The following is a 25,602-nucleotide window of genomic DNA, read 5'->3' as shown; positions in this document are numbered from 1 at the left end:
ATCCTCTCCCGGCTAATGAGCACAGCTGCACTCTGGTTTTGTCTGCGGCTTCCCACCAGAAAGAATCTAATATTCCTCATTCCAGCGACTGAATTAAGAATGAAAGGCTAAAAGGCGACAGGCTTAGCAGACTGTAAGCTTTTAATAGCACGTGTTGAAGACACTGCTGTGTAAACATGCCAAAGTTTAGCTACCAGTGACTCCCTGTGACGCTAAAGAATAGGGTTAATGTAAACTTAAGTAACATAAGCAAGGATCTGTCAGCGTTTAATCTTTAAATCATGTTTTCAGGAGTTGAGCAATTTCATCTTAAAGTTATGAGAACGTAGGCACAAAAACATTCCTCGGTTCCCAGCAGGTCAAAGGCCCAGATGCGTAAATATGTTGAGTGATAGCAAGTGATGTATAGCAGCCTCGATCTGTAGCTAACGGAGGTCTGGCAAATATCAAAACATCACGCTTTAGTGACTTGAGCTAAATGTAGGAAACAAAACAATAAAATGTGTGATTGAAGGGAAAGTTTGTCCCTGAGAACGAGATGAAGTTTGATATTAAAATGTACTTCTCGACACTTTAATCATCTTTAAGATCAGCAGGTAATGAGACTGTTCTTGCTGTGCTTTCATTTAAAGAAACAGAGACATACAAGTTAAAAATGTGTAATTGATTACTGGTTTTATTTTGGCACTGTCTACGATGATAGTTTGATCATTTTGACCTTTGGCACATCAACACGTCCAGGTCGCCAAATATGGCAGCATGTTCCATGGCCCTAAGCTTCAAAATATGACTATCTGGGTACCACTGTTGTCTGAAGCCCTTTTTACACTGCAGTTCTTTCTCAGCGCCGTAACAAAGCTCCGCCGTCATGCAGCCTTTGTCATTTTACATTGGACCAAGCAACGCCAGCGTAAAGCCGCCCCAGTGTGTGATTTTACATAGAGTTCCGGCGTTGCTAAAGCTAAACGTGCGCAAGGTGTAAACAAACACACACACGGCGCTGCTCTGCCCTGACGGCTCTGCTGTTTACGCTGATGCCATTTCGCCTCTGTTACTACCTCCGAGGCCGGCTCAGAAGTGAAACGACTACGCCTCACCGTTCTGCCTCCGTGCGTTTCACATTAAGGACGGAACCTAACAGAGGCGTTATAATCCCGCCTTGACAGTGTAAAAGGGGCTTTAGCTTGTTTCGTGCAGGGCTTTGCAGCCAGTTAGCAATAATAAATACATACTAATGCACGCATGACCCTTAACTACCATAGGTTATCTAACTAACATCCCTTATCTAGCCAACGTCGGTTATGTTTAAGATAATTGCGCTTGTAAAAATCAACATCAGTCAACATTGCTATCTTTATTTCTTAACGGGTTAAAGTTCAGTGTTTGTTTGACACATCCATCGCCCGTCCACCCTAACTGGAAACTAGCACTCTTCACACTTGACTTCAACGCCACGTCAAAACAACACGGTAGAGGACAGCGTCTAGACATGACGAAGCTTCAGCTTCATATTTTGACACTTTGGGCGACTGCGTAAGCTAACAATTGACGAAAGAGTGCGAACAGGCTGGTGACGTCGCCTTTCACTCGTGGTTTGAGGCTACATTTTACCATTACTCAGCTGACTAATGGAGGGATCTCACCAAAGCTGGGTGTATTCCAAATGAGCAGAATCGTATTCACATTAACCACGGTGGCTCAGTGTGAGCGCTCAGTCAGAAGCGATGCGTACCGTTTGAGGTGGTGCTGGAGGCCACCGCCTTCTCGCTGATGTCATTGCGCGCTGATGAGCCTTTGGTCGCCACGATGGTCTCCACCCTCTTCTTCTTCTCAGCTGCTGAACTGGCCTGGGACTGGGTTTCCATTGCGATGGTTCATTCCTCAACACCTCATGGAGACGGGATAACTGGCGGAGGAGAAGAAGGAAGAGAAGATGAGTGAAGGCAGAGACTGAAAGCACAAAAGAGATGTGATTTATATTCTACTGGCATTTCTCTACTTGTTAAACTGAAGTTATTCTTGGTTCGATTTTGTGTTTATTTAAGCTTTTTTTTGCTTGATTTGAGTGAAACATTTTAACAATAGAGTGCCTGAAGGAAAGACTCCAACACTGGGAACCTTGTGAGGAAAACTTCAGATCCAATCCTCCCTTTTCATGATGCCCAGAGCAGACCTCGGGTCAATCCAGCAGCTCACCCTGATTTATTTTAACTAAAACCTGCTGGGCTCTGATCTGCTTGTCTGCCGGACTGATCTCCTTCTCCTTCCTCTAACTGCGGTTAAACCTCCAAAACCAAAATTAAGATTACCTCCATTTCAACTGTGCTGCACTAAACTTCTGACTTCTTGTCAAGAAAAAAATCAACATCTCTATAAACACAGCGCGGCAGGACATCCTGACGAGGGTTTGTATCTGAGAATAGAAGTGCAGGCAGCTTGTGGATATACTGATAATCCTGCTCGAGCAGTCTTTCCACAGAGAAAGCACAAACCTTAAGGGGATACCACAGAGAGAGAAACGTTCACAGTCCTAAAAAAACAAGGGTTGTTTGAAGGCCCTTTTGGGAATATCATGGTGCCGGGCAATTTTTCTTTCAAAGAATAAAGGTGGTTCGAGTTAATGCTGTCTGTGGGTTTAGAAGGGGTTCAGCCAACAGTCTAGCAGACATGCTGCTCGGTTCAGCACCTCAGAGGCCGTCTACAAACTCGAATCTATCTAGGTCATGGAGGTCTTTTATTATGGAGACAGCACGGTGATGCACCACAACCAACCGCTCATTTAAACAAAGTACAGGACAGCTTCATTTGGGCCGATACAAAGCCTTTACTTAGGCGCCATAATTCATGCAGGAGGACTGGAAATATTTAGTCTTCTTTCCAATAAAGACCGGCTAATTACCCGAGTGTGTGTTTTAATTGTCCTCCGCCCTGTAAACATGCACGGATACAAAAAGGCCAGCAGTGAAGTAATGCAAACAGAGGAGAAAACTACAAGAAAAGGGGAAGAGGAGGAGGAGGAGGAGGGGGGGTGATATTTACCAACTCCCTAAGGAGGTGAGTCGAGGGGGAAGTGGTGAGGGGTAAACTTCAGACAAACACTGTGCGCTTTGTTTGTTTTTTTTTCCTCCCAACCCCCTGAAAAAACCAGAGTCTGCCTTCGTTTTTCTGACCCGACAACAACATCTGTAAGCAATTGCCGGCTTATTCCCCAAAAAAAACAAAACTGTAGAGACGGAAAAAAAAACAATGCAATTACTGCCTTACCAATCAAAACAGAATTAAACAAGAGCTCGTCCTCTAATCACTCCCACATGAATACATGTGTAGCCGTCATCGCTAACCAAAGACATTTTTTGTCCCACTCGCTCAGATATCATCTCAGATCACTTCTGCGTGTGTTGGATTCGAGTGCTGTCGTTTCTGGGGGGTTTCTTTTGCACGCAGAAACTGAAACAGGAGCGTGATCAGAGAAGATTTTTAAGTGTCACTACTTCATTCTGGTAAAGTAAAGGGAGCCTACTTTCCAGCTGTGTCTGATAACTCCCAACATGCTTTGCATTTTGATTGTGCATGAGTGTGCCTTGCTGCTGTTTCCAGGTGAGTCAAACCAGAGCTTAAAAAAGCTGCAGTTAAAATGAGGGTCTGCGTTGGGGTTTGCAGGGGAGGAGAAAGCGAGGCATTCCACCGCTCGGGCAAATATTCACAAGTCCGATCCACTGAAGCGTGTCTGACCGGCCTTTTGTGTTCCAGCAGGCAGGCCACAGTTCCAAAGCAGCAATTAAAAGCAGGACCTTTTCACCCATAATCCCTCTGACCTGGACGCCCACACCCAATCCTGCAGATGTTCCTGGTCTCTGCTTCGGCCTTTCTTGTTGCTCATTTTTGCCAAAAAATATGCTCAGAAATTCACACTCCCATCTGTGTTTACACCGAGACTTCTTCCTGATGTGGAAAAGTTGTGTTTATCCTTTCGCACAAGATCTTAATCTGAAGTGTCATGTCATTTTCATTTGGCACTTTCACTAAGCCAGAGGCAGACAGCAGAGTTTTATATACATTCACATGAGCTAGCACAGAGATGTTAGCATCAGTGTTGTGTCGCAGAGGCCTGGCAGAAAAGAGGAGGAATTACAACTATGCATTGATCGCTGTTGTTCCCCAAAATAAATGTTAATTTCATATTAACGTCTTCCCCATGAAATGTCTGTCCTACACCCAATTAGAGAAGAGAGAAAGAGGGTGTATCTTTATTTGTGCTCCACTGTAATCCTTCCACACAGAAATGGAGGCGATTAAACAGGTTTAAAATACCACAATTCAGACGGTTCCCTCAGAAAAAAAAAAAAAACATTCTTATTTTATAAGCACATTAAGCAAATCAATTTAACATAAATTATACGCCTTGGTGACAAAGGCGCCGAGTTGAAAGTCATCTGCAAATTGTACACATCAAAGTGAAACACTAAAATAAACTTTTGCCTTTGATAGAAAAAATGCAGTTTCTCTTTTTTTTTCTCCGCTCGAGCTTAAACGGCTGCTAACGCTATCAAAAAATCACCGCCTTTGTTATTTAAAGGCGACATCTTTACAAGTATAATTCTCTGAAACTGCTTTAGGTGCAGCTCCACTTCCACTGCAGTCTGTCATTAGGAACGCATTTGCAAACGCACACACACACATACACACACGCTGAGAAACTGGGGGACATTTTTATATAAACTCTTGAAGTGTCTTCTTAGATTTGGCTGCCCCCCCTCACAGACAGGGTACTGTATTTGTGTTCATTTCATTAGGGGCGACTGTTCAGCGTCGAGGGCCCCCTGAGGGGGGAGACTGGCAGCGCTGCAGCATTCATCATCATTACATCAGCGACCACCGAGATCTGCTATCTTAGGCTTATCAACGGCGCACAAACGCACCGCGGCGCAGCGAGTTAGAGGGGAGGGGAGAGATGGGAGATGGAGACGATTGAGGGGAGATTGTGAGCAAAAGTGGGATAAGAGGGGGAGAAAATGAATGGAGAGAGGGAGGAGCATGTGTGTGTGTGCATGCATGTGTGTGCGCCTCGCTGCGCCCCTGCATGCCTGCACATGTTTTCCTGTGTGTACAATGTGTGTTTTTGCACATTTCGCAGCTATGCCAACAACATTAAGGGCTCCTGCACAGCTGGAATAACTAAAACACTGAGGGGCAAAGAGGGAGGAGGAGGAGGAGGAGTGGGAGCCCTTCAGCCAGATTAGCTGAATCTAGCAATAAAACAGAACGCGCTGGCTCAGGCTGCATGTGTTTGCATTGGAGAAGGTCAGCGAGGGGATGAGGCCCCTTAAGGAGACAGTGGACGAGCTTTTCTGTGGGTAAGATGACCTGCGTTGGGTTCAAAATCCCCACTGAGGAGGTGTTCCCAAACTCAATGGCTCTGCGAGGAAACCACATACTTAGCTCTCCATGCTGTGTTCAACACTGCACTTATGGCTCGCCCTCGGCCCTGGAAGGCAAAGGGGAAGAGGGGAGGAGGGAGGGAGGCGGCGGGGGGATTTGGTGGTTGTGGCTCCCTTTCACCAGTGAAACTTAACATTGTGCCCAGATGGCACTAAGTCTGGCCTACAGCTGATGGGGACCAGCCCCTCAAGTAAGGGCCATTTAGCAGGAATTAGTCACACCCCGCCACACACACACACACACACACACACACACACACACACACACACATATCAAATCCCAGATATGCACATGTAAACTGGTTTAGTGCGAGGCCTTCTCGCCCGTTTGTGTACAGTCACAGTGTTGGTATAGCCCACCATGATGTGTTACACTCTTGATCCATTTATTGACACTTTTTACTTGATTATGTTTCCAGTAGACTTGTGAAAACTGAATTGCAAATGAAATTTTAGGCTTTTTACAAAATTAGAGCCGCAGCGATTAATCGATTAATCGATTGGTCGTTTGAAAGAAAATTAATCGGCAACTATTTTGATCGATTAATCGTTTCAAGCATAAATGTCAAATATTTGCTGGGTTAAGCTTCTTTAAATGTAAGGATTTGCTGCTTTTCTTCATCAATTATGACAGTAAATGAAGAGTCTTTTGTTTTTGAACTATTGGTTGCAGAAAAGAAGGAATTTGAAGACATGTCTCACAAGTTTTGACAATTTTCAGACTAAAAAAATGTATCGATTACTCATGAAAATAAGCAGCAGATTAATCAATAATGAAAACAATCTTAAGATGCAGCCCTAAATAGATCTACCTGTCTTAAATGTATCTTTACACTAGACATACAGGGGCTTCTTTCCCAAGTGCACTGCAGAAAACATGAAAAAATAAAAGCCTGTGCAAATGAGGCGCAGTGTTTATATTATTTGTCAAGGACAAACAGTGCAACAACACAGCTCATCAGCGCAGCTAATAAGATTATCCTCGCGTGCGTCTTGCTCCCTCAGACCTCTCCACTTCAGATGCTTTGGCGGGCTGGTGAGGGACCCTGTGTGTCGCACCGCAGAATGAGCTGAGTGCATCTTACATTCCTGTGTAACAAACCCACACGATGTAATCGGAACGCTTACACGATGCTTCTTTTGCGCTCGCTACCCGGCAGATAAGGGGCGAATAAAGCATCTGCCACAATGGAAATCTGAGGCGTTTTCCCCACAGAACTCTGCTTATTAGACTGTTTATTTATTTTGACTTTGCATTTGTTGGTGAGCCACTTGTGTCAGGGCGAGCGGGGCTGTGAAGGCTGAGACAATGGATAATGCAGGCTGCTTTGTTGCAGCGGTGGCCCAGTTATGCAGTATTGGTTTCCCCCCTTGCTCTCAGCTTGATTCATCTTCTCCCCGAGCTGAAACGTAGAGCTTTTGTTTGATCAGACACTTTTCCTGATTCTTTAAAAGAAGATGAAAAAGATGCTTGTTCAGCCGTTTACTTGAGGCCAAAGCAAACAATGCAAACTATTACTTCAGCTAAATGGAAAGTCCTTGAAAGAGAAGAAAACATTCCTCCACGAGTAAAAGTTTCTTTCCTTGAACTTGCATTGATTAAGATTACTCTTCCTTACTTTAAAATGTTATGAGGCAAAAGTTCACTCATTCTTTACTCAAGTATAAGAACAGATACTCATGTAAAAAAAAGGACTTGGAATTTAACTTCTTTACAGTATACGTTTAAAAAAGTACAGGCTCGGGGAAAGTAAAAAGTAGCCCTTTGAAGGACACTTCTATCGGCTGTTTCTGTGCACAGCTGACTGAACCTCACGTCATATTTGGCAGAAATTCAACTTAAATCAATTACTTAGAATTAAAAAGAGAAACAACTTTGCTCTAATGAGTAAAACAGTCACATGGGGGAAACTTGCTGCTCTTAATCTGCTCTATGTGGAAAGGTTCACTTTCACATAAAGTTCTCCCTGTCTGTCCGCCGGGTACACACGGGTCTGTATGTGACTGACTGAGTGAGTGAGTGACGGTACTTTCACAGCCGTAGAGAGAGAGAGTTGCGACATCGCAGTGGCGAATCATTGAGCATTTTGGACCTCCACTGGCGCGACTCTCTGTCTATACGGCTCTGGATACTTTGTTCGGGGAGTAGGCGGGGCTGCACCTACGTCCGCAGCGCGCATCTGCTTTCAAACACGTTGTCATCGGCCTCATAAGGACAGTCCTTGTAACACATTGCCCACAAAAGCGCACATTGACCTGATGCAGTCAGCCACATTTGACCTGGTCTTGTTTTTACATTGTGTGATGTTTGTTCTGATGGATATGTTAAGGTATCCACACATTGTCCCATCCAATTAGGTTAATATCAATATGGGGAAGGTGGCGCACAATGGTGCAAAATAAAAATGATCCATAAATCCCCTCATGATCCCCTCGAATGCATTTAAGCTGGAGTAACCAGCCTGTTTTTATTTGGCCTTTTACGCCTTTATTGAGAAAGAGAGAGGACAGTGGACTGTAGCCTCTGATATGGGATGTTCGATTAAGCCGCTGAGCTAAACCAGCACCTCGACCAGCTTGTTTTAAAATGCAAGAGTAAAAGGTACAGATATTTGTGGTAAAAAATAGGGGGTAGGTCCGCTGGTTTAGCTCAGTTGGTAGAGCTCATCTAGAGAGTTAATCTCCTGGTCTGCCGATCATTTGGTGCATGTCATCCCCCACTCTCTCCTCCCAACAGTTCCTGTCCATTCAGCTGTCCTATAAATTAATATAATTTAAAAAACCGGGGGTAAAAGTAAAAAGTTGTCTAAATACTCAAGTAGAGATACCTCAAAACTTTCCGTTTCAGTATTTGAACTCTTTCCCACCTCGGTTTATGACAGACTTTGCTTGTATCCACACAGTACGTTGAAATTCAGTGCATTAGAAAAAGCAGCGTCAGTCGCAGACGCCACATGCTTTTTAAGGTAAGTGGTCCCGGCACATGGCACACACTGTAAAGCAAAAGAGAGTGAGGTCTGTATCCTGTCAGCGGGCCTCTCATCTCCAGTGAAATCTCTCTTCTTCATACAAACCTTCAGAAATCGCTCTGCTACGATGCTGCAGAGCGCGACAACAACATCCTTCGCCGTACTTTCACAGCGAAACAGAACATGTTGCGCCGCATGCTGCATCGTTTGAGAGCGCGGCCCCTATGTGATGCACGTGTGGAAGAGTGTGTATAGGAGTTGCAGGAGATGCACCAGGTGCGCTATGCGCCGCTCAGTATGCAAGTGCGATCATAAAAAAAAGAGAAGGGGGGGACCCCAGGGAGCGGATGAGTGGAGGAAGAGAAATTCCTGTACTGATGAAAACCTCACACACACATCTCTCTCTCTCTCTCGCACTCAGAGGACGATCAAGCAGATAGATGGTCTTGTGTGAGTGTAGTGGCAGCAGGTATGGGTTTGACAGTAGGTCTTCACATTTAGCCCAGGGGACTGTAGAATACACTCCTTTTATCCTCCGTGTCTTAGACAGAAGCGTAGCACAAAGAGAAGTACTATTTGAGGCTACTGAGAGCGATCCCGAGGCCGTACAGCTACAGGTTACGGAGTTATCGCAAAACTGCTCTGCCCTCTCGGACTTAAAGTTCATTTTCCAACTTACTTTTTTCATTCGAGCTCCCTCTCCTGCTTCTTTCTATCTCTCTTTCCTTTCCTTCATTCCTTAGAGTCATTGGGATAAGTGTTGGAGCGCAGTGAGTCAGAGCTGCTATGTGATTAATGACGGGCCCTGGCGTCTCCGGGGCCGAGCGCTAACAACAGCCAGGGGGCAGCGCGATAATGCACAATAATAAAGCCAGCAGACAATCAGCCAGGCAGAGCAAGGCCTATTAGCCAGCCCCATCAGGACGGCTAAGTGAGAAATTAGCCCTTCCCAAGCTCCGCCACAATTCATCAAGTGCTGCCCCTGAATCCCCCCTCAAGAAGTCATAATGTTTACTTAAAGACTGGCCGCGATGCCCCAGCGGCGAGCTTTATTGGCTCTTATTAATTCCCGTTCTGGCCCTCGCGGCCGTGCCATTTAAACCGAATTAAAGGGGTGAAAATTGGATGAGATGAAGTTGTCTTGGTGTTTGGCTCCGGCATGATAAAGCCAGGCCCTAAACGGAGGGTGACTTGGAAAAAATAAGAGGGGAGGGCAAACAAATTTGGATGTAAAGGAATGCTGAATGAAGCTGTCCTGAAATGTGCCGCAAGTCAGTCAAAGGAATGCAGAGAGAGAGGGAGGGGAGAAGGAAGAGAAAAGGAAGAAATGGCATTGCTTTAATGCTCAACTTCCTGTGTGGATGGGAACTGATCCAAAGGGGTAACATTGGGTCACACATTCCACATAAGCAGAAAGCAATGATAATGTTGTATCTCCTGCTTATCCTTCATCAGATGGGCTGGAAAAAAAACCTTAAAATAAGGTCACTCTATCAGCACTCCAGCCTTATTGCAACATATCAGTGATGGACAGGAGTAAAGGGGGGGAGGGAGTACGCTCAACACAAAGTACGTGTCTCTAATGAGGTGGCTGGTCTTAAACTAACACCACTATGAATCGCGCCTACAAAAACAGATGATGAAATGGGTCTATTTTCAGCAGCTGGCTCAAATGACCCATTATTTATAGCTGTGTATATTATCTAGTGCTGAAACGCTCACTTGATTAGTTTAATTAATTTATCAAGAAAAATTGCCAAACATTTGATGGTTACACAGTTATGTCTCACGTTCCTCTGTTTCATATCATGGACGACTAAACGTCTTTGGGTTTGGGACGTCATTTTAGAATCCTGGCTGCCGGCCCAAATTTTCATGTAAACTAGCTGTTTCTGTTTTGAAAAGTTCTTCCCTCTTTGTTGTTTTTACCAAATTTACTCTATGGCAATTGTCCTGTGATGTCATGCTCAGGGTGTGAAGCTCAAATGTTGTTATAATGTCAGTGGATAGTGAATATCCAAAGGGGCATCAGCTAAATCATGACCACTAACGTTAGCGTTGAACCACTACCTAGCTACGTAGCTGTATCATGTTACACTTTAACTTTAACAGTAGCTAGTAGTTGAATACTAGCCTTAGCTGTTGTCTATTGTATCAAATTCCCATCTAACATTACTGTTAGCAAGCAAATATGTCTAGTTAAGAAATATGTCTAGTAGCCTATTGTGTATCAAAACAGCTAGAAAGTGATTAAATGCTAACGTTAACTGTTCTCCATTGTAGCGTTCAACCAATTCCAATCTAATGACAAGCTAATCGTACATTTAGCTAGGAGTTATGTCTTTCTTATAGTAGTGTGTATCAAAGCAGCTAGAAAGTAGTTAAATGCTGACGTTAACTGTAGCATTTAACCAATTCCCATCATACATAACTCGCTAGCTTGCATTACTGTTAGCTAGCTAGCATTACCGTACCACTAGGGATGTATACCTTTCCTGTCTTGTCTTGTAAACTATCAAACGGTAATGTTAGCTAGACAGTGTTTACATGCTAACATTCACTGTCGTCCATTGTAGCCTTTAACCAGTTTCCTAGCTAACATTACCGTATCGCTAGGAATGTGTACCCTTCCTGTCTTGTCTTGTAAACTATCAAACGGTAATGTTAGATAGAAAATGGTTGAATGCTAACATTAGCAGGTTTGTAACTATAGCTAATCAGTTATACAATATGTTGATTTTCCTGACAATAGGGGTCAGATTTCTGGATTCTCACTCTAAATTTTTTTTAGATCAGATTTCCTATATTTATATGATTTGTATATCTGGTGTACAACAGTTAAACATAATAAGAAGTGCCTTCATATGAAGAGTGGCTTCACTGGCCCTTGTGCTGGTCGATAAGTGGAGCATACGACTTAAGGGTTTCATCCACTGTGCGTGTGTGTTGCAGGGTTGGCGGCAGGTTAGAGTTCCACAGAGTAATACTGTGTGTACGGCAGCGGAGGTGTGAGATCAAAGACAGCTGAGGCTCAGAGGGAGTCCCGGAGACTTCCAGCTCCCTGACGGCTCTCCCAACGGCAGCGTCGGGAGACAACTCTCTCCCTTCACTTTCATATCAGCAATAGAGCCCCCCCATCCCTCTGTGCCGGCTTCTAGGCTCCACACGCACACTCACCCACATTCACACACACACATGCAGTCTCAGAGGATTTAGCAGCACTGCCAAACCTGTACCCCACCTACAGCAACACTCCTACACACACACACACACAGGCTGTTGCGCATCAGAAACCAATGCATCAAAAACACGCAGCTGAATATTTCGGATTTTGAAAGGCTGAGGAAACTCTGAGCCCAGCGAAAAAGACTCACGCAACTCGCATACCAAGATGATATTACACCACACAACACTGGAATGAGATGCCATAAACCTCACAGCACTGTTCAACAAAAAAAAACTTCCCATAAACTCCAAAGAGCACAGTCACAAAATGGCCCCGGCATAAAGAGCAAGGAACAAGACTGTCATTAAACAGGCAGCCCCCTCAGGCTCATCGGCAAGATCGCGAGGAAGCCAAACATCTGGATGTATTTACTTGTTTCAGCTGTTTGGAACCCCACCTCAAATAAATCTGGGAGCTGTAACGCCATCGCTTAGGACAGCTCCTAAACAAACATGCACAACGCTTTCCGACCCGCTCACTCACTCCTCTCCGCACGCTCGAGCCTCCAAAAGGAAGCCGGGCTGACTAACGCAGGCAAATAAATTCGTGAAGAGGAGGAGGAGGAGGCCTTAATTGGAGCGTTTGACGGGTGCCTGGGGTTAATTGGGAAGCATGGAGAGCAGCTGGCTCCACGGTGGAAGTTGAGACAGGGATAATAAGTTCACCCTTTGCAGGAGAGACAGTTAGTGATGAATCAGATCAGAGGAACAGTGTACAGTGTAATCATCCTCACATCTCCCCTCCTCCACCCTGCTCTCCTGACAAGCAGAGACAACCTGGCTCGCAGCTACGCAATCTGGCACCTATCACACAGGACTGGCAGTCACATGATGATGGTTCACACACACACACAGGCACACACAGACGCACACACTATGCAACCAGGAGTTCATTCAGCTAATCACTCACTCACACAATCATTCTTACCTCTAGGACACGGAACCTAGTTTATCAGTTCGCCGGTCGATGTATGTAAATCTCTCCAACAATGTGTGTACTAATGGCGTATTACCCCGCGTTAGCTGGTTTGCATTGATCTCTTCGCCAGAGGGAGACAGGGAAACTAGAGCAACTTTGCCGTTCATATGTACCGAGCAGGACTATAATCACATCCCAGCTTGTTTCAATAAAAGCAACATTAACATAAACCATCTCAAACGCACTTAAAACCTTCACCCCCGCTCTGTCCGTGCAAGAAAAAGGGGGAAAAAACCCTCCCTGGATTACGGGGTAATGAGGGCCACATGGGATGGGTCAGGAAAACTTTGCGCATCTCTGAAGTGTTTGCCTGCACAGATTATGACTTTTGTTTTTATTTATGAGAAAAGTACTTTCTAAGAGGAGCAAATATTCAGCTAGTAGAGAAAGACGTGATTTTCTTTGAATTCTTTTCATCAGATATACAGTTAATGTCAGTAGTCGGCGCTTGCAGCACAATATTTCCATTATGTCTTTCTTCCCTCTTCGTTGTATTCACTATATTTACACGTAGCAATTTTCATTTGACGCACGCTCAGGGTGGGAAGCTCACTTGCTCTCATTACATCAAATGACTGTATTCAAAGGGCCACATTTTAAGTCAAACCAATATATTTTATAACTCATTAGATATAACAAATTCAACAAATTACTAGCTAACATTAAGCTTTTGTACGCCTTTCATTTTGTGTCCTGTAATACAAGTGAGTAAAGGAATTTTAGCTAGGAGGTGGTTATGGGCTAACATAAGCAGTTCCTATGTAGCAATACCGTTAGCTCTAACAGTACTGTTAGCTAGGAATGCATGCCTTTCCTATTGTACCGTTTAAATCAAATCAAATCAAACTTTATTATCATTCGGCTGTACATACAACAGTAGTGTAAGCAAAATTAGAGAGCGTTTCTCTAGAACTTAATAAAAGTGACAGTAATAAAATGTCAATAGCAGCAGCCTGTCATTAAAGTGACTATAGGAATAAATAATTAAAACTAGAACTATGACTCTGACTGAGAATTAAGGGCAGTAGTGTGCATATCCAGATCACATTTAACATAATGAAAAAGTAATTATATTTTGCTTTTAAAAAGTAACTTTAGCTAGAAAGTGATTATGCTAACTTGGGCTGTTGTCTCATGTAGCATTGAACCGATTCCTACCTAACACTACCGTTAGCTAGAGTGAACAGTAGGCTACAGTTAGTTAGCAAATGAAATGGTTATGTGGGAAACGGACAAATGCTAACATTTGCTTTTATGTAACAATGCTATCAAAAAGTAACTTTAGCTAGAAGGTCATTATAAGCTAACTGTTGTCTAATGCAGCATTCAACCAATTAGCCTACCGTTAGCTAGTTATCAGTACTGTTAGAAAACGAGGCCTTTCCTAATGCCTCTTAAAACATTATGAAATGGTTATATGAGAAACGGTTGAATGCTAACGTTTGCTTTAAAAAAAGTAATTGTATTATGCTATCAAAAAGTAATTCAAGCGAGAAAGTGAGCCAACTTTAGCTGTTAGCCTTTCCTATCACATAGTTTAACATTATGAAATGGTTCTGTAAGAAATGGTTTTAAGCTAATTTTAGTTTGCTATCAAAAAGAAAGTTTAGTGAGAAAGTGATTGGATGCTAACTTTATCTGTTGGCCTGTTTCTTATTCAACTGAATCCTACCTAACATTGCTGTTAGCTTGGAATTTAGGCCTCTCCTGTCGCATTGTTTAACATCATGAAATGGTTATGTTAGAAGTGATTGAATGCTAACGTTTGCTTTGATGTTATGGTCCCTAACAAGTTATTAAATATATTCTAAATATGCCCCGATGTCCCTCCGAATTTACACTTCCATTATATGATTCTGTTTGGAAAGTAGTTGCATTAAAAGGTTTAGATTTAACCCCTGAGGAAGGGAGTCTGAGGGAGAATTGGGGCGCTGGTAGCCCAGGTAGAGTCATAGGCAGTAATGGAAGGAGACAGGGACTTAGAGCGCCACACAAAAGCCAGGCTTTATAAATAATTCCAAAAGCTAACAGCATCCCTTGTATGTGTGAATCTGTGAAATACATTCACACATGAATGCACACACACACACACACACACCAGGGGGAATAGGTTATTCACACAGCTCCACTGGGGCTGTTGTGAATCTGACCTGCCCTGGATTGGTAAATTTGGGTGAATTTCTGTCTTGCATAGATGATAGAAAAAGAAAAGGTCTATTTTAGCAACACACACACTTTCACACTCACTCACTCATAATGCAGGGCAGCGCAGCACACCGGAGACCTGTCTTGTAAATCTCTTTGTGAAAGCAGCTTTGGGGGGTAGACAGGGGCTTACACACTGAGCCCTGAGGTAGAGCTACAGACTCCACTCCCTCTAACCCCCCCATCGTCTTCCTCCCTCTCTCCCACACACATTCTCTTCCTCACTTTCCGTCTACCCCACATTTCCTCCTCTCCGTTCTTGCCCTCCTCTCACCTTTCCCTCTCTCCTTCCCTCTGTCCCAGCCCGGGCTCCCGAGCGCTGGTCCTTAGCCCCTGCAGGCTCCCGCGTGGTGTTGCGGTGACTAATGTCCTGCCTTTGCTCAGACAATGAGTTTGAGACTGAGCCGGGAAAGTGTTGAGGAGGGAAAAAGACTCGGGCACCTTTGACAAATGGAACCCTTCGCACTCCCGCGCCCACTGAGGGAGGCTTTACAATGTCGCGCTCCACGCTCCACGTCCTCCGAGGGACGGCTGCAGACCGCAAAGCCGCATCTGGGGGAACATAATGAATTCTTTGGGAAGTCTAACCTGGCTTTCTTCATGAATAAGATATATTTCCAAAGCAAGTCGACCCCTCTTAATAAAAACACCAGTCTGGCAGGAATAGCCAAAGCCGTTTTAGGGCCCCTTGTACACGTTAATATTTCTGTTTCCCTATAAATTTTCTCGGGCCCACTTCTTTTCCAGGCCTGTCACTGCAAGACCAGGCCTACATTTTTCCCCCTGGAAGGTGGAGGAGCCATGATGACAAACTGTCATTAAAAACGGCTGGAGTCCCGTTCTTTTAAGGAACTTAAACTCTTTGGATGCTCCCTCCTCTTCCCCTCACACCCTGCCCCCCATGCAACCCCTGAAAGGAACCGGGCTTTGTCTGAGGAGCAAAGGAGAGAGGAATCCCCCCCCACCTCTTCAACCCCACCTCCCCTCCTCTTCCCAAAACCCTGTTCCTCACTCCCTGCGGAGTATTGTTAAAACACAGCCCCCTCTCTTTCCGCGGCCCGGGCTCTTAAAACAGCGTGCTTTGCATGAGAAAAAACGATTAGTCTTCAAATGCTGCGCTGTCAAAGGAGGGCTCTTTCAGGTTGGGGCAGAAATTCACTCAGATAGTAGAGTTCCCCCTTTTGTTTTTCTAAGATGAGGCATTATTAGAGGCCGGGTCTGTTAGCATTCATTGCAAAGAAGAACACACTAGACGGGTTCAACTTGCCCCAAGTCGGCAGCAGACGGAAATGAAGCAGCAAAGAAGGGAAGAGGTACTCATCTAAACATGTTTGGAGAGGAGGGAGAATGTCTGGGCCTGGGCTTCTTTCAGGTATTAACCTTGGGATTTACATTTGACATTCAAACAATAGACCCCTCCTTGACCTCCACTCCAGGATGCTGCAGGACTCAGGGATAACTCCCACTGAAAGACAACTATAAGCAGCATGGGATTGCAAACACATGGGGCTCACTTTGTGAGCATTATTGCATGACAATACATAACTTAATTACTGGGGTAAGGACAGAAGTTTGGTGAAGAGAATGCAGATAACAACATAGTTTTTGTAACTTGAATCAAATTATTTGTGGAGGATAAAAATGTGGTGACAGAGTCTGACACATGGCGTCACACATCAAGAAGCAGGAGTAGGTGACAGATCATTGTTCCCAGCAAGCAGCCAGTTCATCCGTCCCCCCAATCGCCACCCCGGACGAGAAAGCGCAGACCCCCTCACGGATGCCACAACCGGCTCCCATCAAAGCTGACACAATGCCACATCTGCAAAAACAGCCCCGACCCAGCATGGGAAACTGCGTCTTGAGGCGCTCAACTTTACACACAGCTCGCAAGCAAATGGGCCCCCAAAGCAAAAGCACTTCACCTCTTGCTGCTACACTTCACACCGCGGACTTAAAGACGTTTTTACGGCAGCTACGGCAAACAGAGGAGGGGACGAGCGGCACCCACATGCAGGCGTGACCTGTCCTGTTTCTCCTCAAGTATGTGAGAAAAGAAAACGCAGCCGCTCGCTGGCACACTCTGCGTTCTCGCACACAAACCTGCATATTTGTAGTTAAAATTTACAATCACCTACAACCGGGCTTATGTTCAGCTGTCAGACACAACTTGATGGAGCATAAATTCAAATTCAAATGTACTTTTAGCTCTTTTTTTTTAATGTCGTTTATGGTGCCTCGCTCTTGGAGAGCAGTTGACCAGACTAATTGTCAGGTCCAGTTGGAGTTTCCAGCAGGCCAAAGCCATGGAAAACAAACCAGCCCTCTCTCGGCCCCTGCTAAGGCAACTTGAGCTCCCACTTTTTTTTCCTCCCATTTCTTATTTCTTCAAAAAAGAAATGAAAAAAAGTTGCTTCCACACGAGAGAGGGGGAGAAGAAAAAGGAGTAAAATAATAACTAAACCTGTGTGTTTGCACGAGTGGGAGAATAAGAGAAAGAGAAGTGTGAGCGAGCAGGAGACTGCATGTACATGCATGCATTGCAACTGACTGTTGTGTCAGTGTGCTGTTTGCGAAAGCCTCAAGTGTATTCAGATTCCTCAATGTGTGTAATATACATATCTAAAATTACAGTCTGATATCTTGAGACTCACACCCTCTTCATCGCCACTTTCCCCCCTTCCTACGCACGCCTTATCCAAAGACATCACCCGGCTTGAAAGGTGCCTTTAGCAGGCTCCTTGAAGCGGGGAGCGGGGGTCCCGCTCTGGGACAATGATGGTTGAGGTGGAGGGGAGCCGGGGGAGCAGGAACACATAGCATATTAAATCTGCTGGCGGAGCTGGGTCGTCCGCGCGGAGAGCCAGAGAGCCAGATCTGAGGCATGCCCTGAAGGGATGGCTGGGCCTGGGGATTAGGAGGCCAAGGAGAAGCCCTCGCACACCCCAAGACCCCTTCTTGTCTCTGCTCGCACGCAAATGCATCCAGACGTTTTGACGCTTCTCAGGTTTGCCGTCTCAGCCCAACTTTTCATGGCACTCCTCCGCGCCTCGCAAAAACCACACCAGCTCACACGCACACACATTTCCACCCGCCTTTTTTTTTCTTCTTTTCCTAAACCGCTACCTCTGTCTGACTTGTCCTCTTTCTTTCCCCACTGTGTCTGTTTCATTTGATGTCAACATATCAAAGTAGCAAATCATCAAAGTGAGGGATTTCTTTTGGGGGCCATCTACTCTGTTACAGCAGTTTTATGCAAGGGAAGCAACAGCTAATCAAATTACACAGGGAATTACTCCAAACTTTCACTGGTCAAGTGCTTTCTGTGTATTTTAGCACTTAAAATTATTGTTTCTTTTTACAACGTTGTGTGATTCCTGTAGCCTCCTAAAATACGGCTGATTGAACCTGCAGAAAAACCTGCAACCAAAGTGAGCTAATGCTAAAAATAAACTACAATCCTCATTATCTTAAGGAAAATCAACTTCCTCACATTTCCCTCGTTCTAACAAAACATTTGCCACCTCTTTGAGGGGCCTCAGGTCGCGGCATTAGCACAACAACACAGCTCATTAGGGCCTCTTGCATTCACTTCTGATAACAGGTATTCTTCCTGCGGGGTGTCAAAGGCCTGAGGACAGAACCTGCCTTTAACCGTGAATGCAAGAGGAGAGGGCCATAGCTCAAAAGCTAATAGCATGTCATCTCCCTGCATTAACATGACAGCCTCTATTCTGCAGGGTCGCCGGGTCACGGCTGGACCGGGCCTGTGTCGCTATGCATAATTTTACTTAAAGGAGTATTTAAAGTTGAGATAAAAAAAAATAAGCACGCCGCTGCTATCTGACGGAGTGACTCCTGCACAGGGAAACGTTATCCGCCTGCTCCTCACGCGTGCAGCTGAAGGAGCAGAGAGCGGCCGTGATGCATCTCTGCTGGCTACAGCAAGCGAGTGGCTCTGAGTCGTGCATCTCATTCCAGCAGATTAGCATCTTAAACACTTCTGCATTCATCACCGCTGCTGCATCATAATGAGACTAAGTCCTGTTTTTGGGTAAAGGTGCAAATCTTTGACAGCAGTTTACCCTTTGTGGGGTTTTTTAGGTAAAATATAATCATACTAAAAAAAAGTTAAACATTCTCATAAAATAATCAGAAAAAAGTAGATTTATTTAGTGATTTATTTCTTATAAATTGAGCTATTTTGTTTTTTACATCACATATTTAAACATTTTTAAATTAAATCAAGATGTTGTGTAAAAACAGAAATTAAAGAAACTACACTTTAAGTTTTTACTTGTTATATCGAATTTCTCCGTCATAAGTCAGTGACTGAAACTTAATCACACTCAATTCAGGCTCATGAAAAATGTATTAAATTTTACACTTAAAATAAAATCAGTGCCATAATAATTTTGGTCCAAGTTAAAATTAAATAGTGGTTAACATATGGTATTTATGGCATTCTTAAGTATCAGTTTTATTTTATAATGATTAATAAAGGACATGCCATTCCAAGCAGAACATATCGAGGGAAATGTGCATCCGTTTGTTAAAATATATAAGAACAGAATTTAATCTACAAATGTTCCCATGATGTCATTTTTAAATTTAAAATATAAGGCCTAAAATCAGCGTGTGTGTTTAAGGCCTGATCCGTCTATTCATTATTTCTCACGCTAACTGAGCTGAATCATTGACATGACAGTGATTTATTCCCTTCTTCTAGGCCCTGTGAAATGTTATTTTGTTATTTTACATAAAGTAACAGACATATTATGTGACAGTTTATGTGACAGTCTCTTTTTAATTTTATTACACAAATGTAACCAAGACCTGCAAAAACTCCGCCTGGAGCCAAAACCACAGCAGAGATGAATGATGGAACAGCCTCATAAACGCAGCTAAAAGGAGATTTTTATCTGTGTGAACTTGTGCTGTTAAACATCTTATTCGGTGTGTTCGCTCTCGGCTCCGTCTCCGGGGCGAGCCAGACCCCCGTTAATAATTCGCCAAGTGTCAAAAAAAGGAGGATTTGAGCTGCACCGCATGGCTGAGCAGCCCCGGACCCTCGTCGTCTGTGTGAAACCCGAGAGCAGACAAGCAGATAAAATGTGGAACAGCTGGCCAGGACAGGAGGGAAAAGTTTCAAACAAATATCTGCACATGTGGAGGCGAACGTTTTCATGTCCGGGACCCCCAAAAATGAACACACACACTTCTGTTAGAGGTTTTTTTTTTTACCCTACTCTCTTATGTGAGAGTTTGTTTTTTTCTGTCTTGATTTTATTTTTAAACGTCTGCGAGAGGAACAAACCTCTCCTTGTTTCAGTCCATCTTATCTGTTTTCTAAATTGTGATAAATCCAGAGAATTCTAATAAACTAAATTAATGTGACTTTACAGCATTTCAAATTTTGCTCAGGGCCCCTTAAAACTCCCCACATGGACCCCTGCAGGGCCACAGAGCCCACTGTAATGGGCTTAAATTTCTCTGAGCACATGCACGTGCCTTCAAACGCGCTCTGATCTATCCTCAAACAGGTTTTTATTTTAAGGTCAAGCACATTAAATTGCACATTTTTTCCTTGCAAATCAAATTGTCAGATTGAATTTAAATGTTTGGGCTTTTCACTGACACTTGATTCTGCATAAAGTGAAAGTATGCAGGAAACAAAAAGCACTATTTCACTTCTTTGACATACTGCAATTTGCACTTTTTAAAAATACAAGTTAAACTAAATCAGTAGCTTTATTTCATGCACATATTTATATGATAAAAGGCATAAAATGTACTTTTAAATCTGGAGTATAAAAATAGTATAGAAGCCAGTTTTGCAGAAATGTTTAAGTTGTACAGTGCCAATAAAGTGTATTATGTTTAAATGTTAAAGGTCAAGGCCAGGGGTCACTCTCAAGCTTGGATGGATTAAAAAAAAAAACCGTGTCTGAGCATGTCCATGTTCCTGCAGAACTCCCAACAGGATAAACCTAATCAATAACAGACACTGAAATATGATCACACAGGCACATAAATATGCACGCACCCCCCCTTACTCCTCACTTCAACCGCACGCGCGTTTCTTCTTCAGGCAAAAGTCCAATACAGTTACATGTTTGCAGAAGTTCACAAAGTTTCAATTCAAAAGTCCCATTAGAATTCCACGTGTTTTATCTGCTTCGTCAGAGATCAAACGACAAGTTTTGCATTGCAACCAAACTTTATGCAACTTTCGACTAGTTTTGAAAACGCACATCTGTCTGTGGGATACTTGTTAAGTTTGCCATCCGGGGTTTCTAACAAGCTATATTTCACAGAGAATAAATCACACCCAGGAAAAAGACTAACACAGTCTGTGGTGCATTAACGGCTGTTTGAGTCCCAAATCGAAGCTTACATCGCTGTTTAAAAAGCTGCTGTTTCTTACAAGTGTTCCGTCCATTAACCTACTTCATGTCTACTTTTAAACGTGTATGAAAAGCCATCGTTTTGAAATGTGAAACCTCTGCTGCTCCACAAAGTCTAACCGCCTCTCCAAACTTTAAAAAAAAAAAAGCGAGTAAATGTACTTACTTCTTCCTGGGTGATTCCCCCTCTGATTCTTCACTTTTGTATCTTCACGTGGATTAAAAAGCTGATTTGTCTTCTGTCTTTGTCTTCTTCTCTTGCTAAGTTGCAGATGTGCCTTTGGAGTTGCCTGCCTGGGACTTTTTTTTTTTTTTTTACGCTGCAACTCCAACTCCAAAACGGCGCTGCCAGAGTTTTTCCTCCTGCCTGTCTTTCTCCTCTTCCTCACAGTTTGTGTCTGTGTTGAACCAGCGCCGGACCGACACCATGAGCCTGCCGATAATATCTGCCGAGAGCAGACCGCAGATGTGCGTAAAGCGCATGGAGAGTTGTTGTTACATTTAGAGCGCTTTTTTTGCGAGGAGAAGAGAGAGGGCGAAGTGTGGGACTCCAGCTGCTCCTTCCCTCGCTTGACTCCTCCCTTCGGATTGCTCCCTCCTTTACTCACTGCCTCCCTCCTTTTTTTGATTTTGTGAACCCCCTTTCTTCCATTCTGCCTTATTTTCTGCCTTTTTTTTTTTTAGCCACCATTTTTTAAAACTTAAACCCTAATTAGACCATTTTTTACAGTGTAAGGAGCATTACACTCGTTTTACACACGTCCCTCTCCCTCTTAGGCCTTTTTTTTGAAGTCTACAAATGACCCAAGTTAAGAAAAATAAATAAAATGGACGTTTTCACTGATAAGGAAGTTCTATTTTGATTATCTTTGGCTTCATTTTTAGTTTATTTTCTCCTTAACTGTCCTTGTAACTTAGTCACGGGCGTTTGAAGGAACCTGAACCACAGCAAGGAATCTACAAGGAATCAAGGAAGGAAGGTACTACACATATGTGACATTAAATTCAGCCTAACAAAAGTCTGCATAACTTAAACTTGTTTGCATAAAAACACAAAAAGATTCACAACTAGACAGAATTTTAAAATTGCACGGAAATAGAACTCCTGCTCAGGTAAAGTTTAAGTGTTATTTTTCAGGACTTTTCCCAAATCATCCACCTTAAAATACGACAATTTGAATTATGGAGCAACCTGATTCACATATTGGAAACTGTCTATTTATGAGAGCTAAAGTAGTCCCCCGGGCTCGGCCTTCACAGTCTTACCTAATGCAGGAGAGGGAAGCCCTCCTGTAGGGTCAGGTTATAATCAATATACATAATCAATATACAGGGAAATGATGTGGTAAGAGAGGTCTTTAGGGTGCCGCTCCAATCAATGAAGAGGTGGGAGTTTGGAGGGCAAAAAATCACCAGTTAATCGCTTAACCAGGATTTAAATGTGCGTGTGTGGCCGAGAGGTCAAGTCCATCAAGTCGCGGTTAGTGTTTAACTTCATTGATACACACACCTGATCAGTTAGTGCGACATATAAAGAAGTGATGTTTTATAATCAGTTTCTTGATGCTAATTAGGCCAACAAAGTCTGCATTGACTAATTACCGCCAAAATCAATCTTCTGTCACAAGTGTCAACGTCTTTGTCATCAATAAACCTCAAAATGTTTGACTTTTACTTTGTCAGATTAATGTCAGAAGATGGATTCTGAATGTAAAAGTTAAAAGAGATGCTACTATAAATATTACAGTGGAATACACAGTCTTGCTTGAACTCAAATAGTTTCTCGTTTCAATAATAAATCTGCTGGTTCCTGATAGTTTTTGCATTTTCTTTCCTTATAATCAATAAAATATCAAAATCAAAGCACAAGTGTTTGAATTTGATGCTTTTAAATCACAATCCAGACGTTATAAATAAGGTCATGAGTTTCAAAAGTGAAATACAGACAGGCTACACACGCACACTGATAGAATATGGGTTGCGATATGAATCAAAATGAAACTGCCCGTCTCCGTGACGACAGGAAGTCAGTCCGAGAGGAGGAGACAGTCAAAGGTGCTCTGTAAGACACGACTAATTCTCCTGTCAGTTTGTCAGGCGGTGCTCATCTGGCCTGGACTACACAGAGATAAAGTCCTTGTTATGAATCTCTCAAAGAGAATCCGAGGAACGTGGAGGTGGGGGGAGAACAAGAGGGTAAAGGAGGAGAGAGGGAGGGGGCGCACATGGGCATCAGTAGGGTTAGCGGCTCCCGAAAGTATTTCATCAAAGAGGGCCAGGATCCTGGGGATTGAGATTCTGCCTGGAGGCAAGTAACCAATGGTCTCCCAAGAACATATTCCAGAGTAGAGCTCGCAGAGCCAAAGCACACATCAAAAGCACCTCTGTAGCCAAAGCGATTCTGGAGGAGAAAGAAAGGGGTTCGGGTCCCTTCTTGGCCCCCTTTAAGCCCCAGATCTCACCCCAATTAAGAAGGAACTACTGTTTGTTCCAGACCCTGAGATCTGCAGACAGGGAGGTGTTCTCACTAAGGTAGACACACTCACACAATCACAAGCACACACACTTTTGCATGTTGTCACTTTTTCCTCCTCCCGTACAATCAAGTCTCCAAAATAAAAGCTCTGCTCCACAGATCAGCGTCTCCGTCTCGTGCAAAAAAAAAAAATGACCGACTGGCAGGCGTGTTTCCAGTTTCAGCCGTGATCTCACTTTAATAGTATGTAGTGCTCAGTGAGTCCACGTATGTTACACGAGTAACAGTAAATCAATACTTGGCAGAGTGTTGTGTAGGCATTTGGATTTTTGCCTTTAATTCTCCGCCGCTGGACAGATGTCACAGTGAAATGGATACAGCAGAATAAGCATATTATGTGCGCACAGATGTGAAATGCAGCGGCTGCATGAACAGAGGAATGAGTGTTTTACACAGCAGAGAGGCGGCATGTAAAGATATAGCGAAGGGTCTGCAGTTAGTATTGAGATGCATAGAAGTATTAGCAGAAAAATGTACTTTAATTTTAAAAGGAATAGGACTTACCATGTAGAATACCACATGTACATATATATCAATGGATATTAGTTGGAGATAATTTGGACTAAAGCTGTTTAAATGAAGGTCGTGTAAATGGCCTGCAAAGTAACCATTAACTAAAGCTGTCAAACAAATGTAGGTGAGTGTTGGAAGTTGTAAGAAGTACATATGAAATGTACTTGATTAGTGAATTAAAGGTGTAAACTAGGATAAAATGGGAACACTTGAGTAAATGACCTCACAGGACTCACCTATATTTACTTACCGATAAGTACTTTCTACCATTGGTGAACAGAGCCGTCGCATGGGCTGTGCGAAGTGTGCAACCGCACAGGGCCTCACACCTCTAAAGGGCCTCACACAGGGTCACTAGCAACACTTCAAAAGTAGCACAACCTGGCAGCCCTGGCTTCGCATCCTCCATACAGTATATCATATATATAATATGTTTAAGCCTGTTGTTGACCCACCATGATTCTGAATGAAATTCCTGTTGTTCAAAAATCTAACCGAACAATTTTTTCCCCCCGTTTCTTTCATTTGCGATATTGTGTCGTTACGTCGCGCGTGCTCCATCTCGCTGCTCACTGCGAGGACGGGGGAGAAGAGGACACAATAACGGCCACATGAGAGCGCGACAGATTTCGTAAACACAAGTCGGAAAGAATTTAATAAGTCACTGCGAGGATCAACACTTCCAGAGATGTGGTGGCTGAGCATGCACGTCAATGAGCAGGGCCTTGCACGTCAAGTTCACACATCCCCCCTGTGACGGCTTTGTTGGTAAGTGTGTGAATTTCCCCATGTGGCAGAAAGTACATATGGAAACTGTTGACAGTGTCTTGTGGGTAATATTTATTTTCTTAAATATTTATTATAAATGACAATAATCTGATTATTAAGACCGGTAAGGATTGGGTGTCTTGTAAACCAGTGCTGAAGACGCATAAAACATACCTCCATACCTGTCCGGGACCCTTGTTGCATGTCATAGCTTCCCCTCAGCCTCCACGTTTCCTGTCTGTGTCATCTTCTGTCTCTATTCAGTAGAAAAAGAGAATACCATTAAAGAGAGTCATACAAACTGTTCCTGGTAAAGGCAGTAATCACAGAGAGACACATCTCAAAACTTAGGAAATACATTCATTTTATGTTACTTAAAGCTCCTATGAGGAACTTTCCGGTTGTGTTTATTTTGGCGACCCCTGTGGACAAAGTGGTACCTCTTACCGTCATCCTCTTTTGTTTTAATATTCAAATGCATCGCTCTCTTTGCAGTGGAAAATATAGAAAAAAGGCTGATTTGGCAGCACAATGTTAATTCTCTCATCTGACACCTGACCCC

At 43.5% G+C, this 25,602-nt stretch overlaps 1 protein-coding gene across 2 annotated transcripts in view; it reads right to left on the bottom strand.

Annotated features, from left to right (window-relative positions):
- gli3 (GLI family zinc finger 3) overlaps positions 1–21,775 on the bottom strand; it is a 105,138-nt gene extending 83,363 nt beyond the window's left edge. For both annotated transcript variants that reach the window (XM_069667197.1, XM_069667198.1), the window contains exons 1-2: positions 21,390–21,775; positions 1,733–1,906 (exon numbers count right to left, since the gene is read on the bottom strand). In XM_069667197.1, the coding sequence (XP_069523298.1) occupies positions 1,733–1,865 (133 nt within the window). In that variant the 5' untranslated portion in view covers positions 1,866–1,906; positions 21,390–21,775. The remainder of the gene's footprint in view (positions 1–1,732; positions 1,907–21,389) is intronic.
- Positions 21,776–25,602: the final 3,827 nt, after the last annotated feature.

The sequence above is a fragment of the Semicossyphus pulcher genome, unplaced genomic scaffold (assembly GCF_022749685.1).
Source record: "Semicossyphus pulcher isolate SPU_LCO1_2020_fin unplaced genomic scaffold, fSemPul1.0.p SCAF_18, whole genome shotgun sequence".
NCBI lineage: Eukaryota > Metazoa > Chordata > Actinopteri > Labriformes > Labridae > Semicossyphus > Semicossyphus pulcher.
Note: the sequence above shows the minus strand (reverse complement) of the source record. Positions and strands in the feature narration are given on the sequence as shown.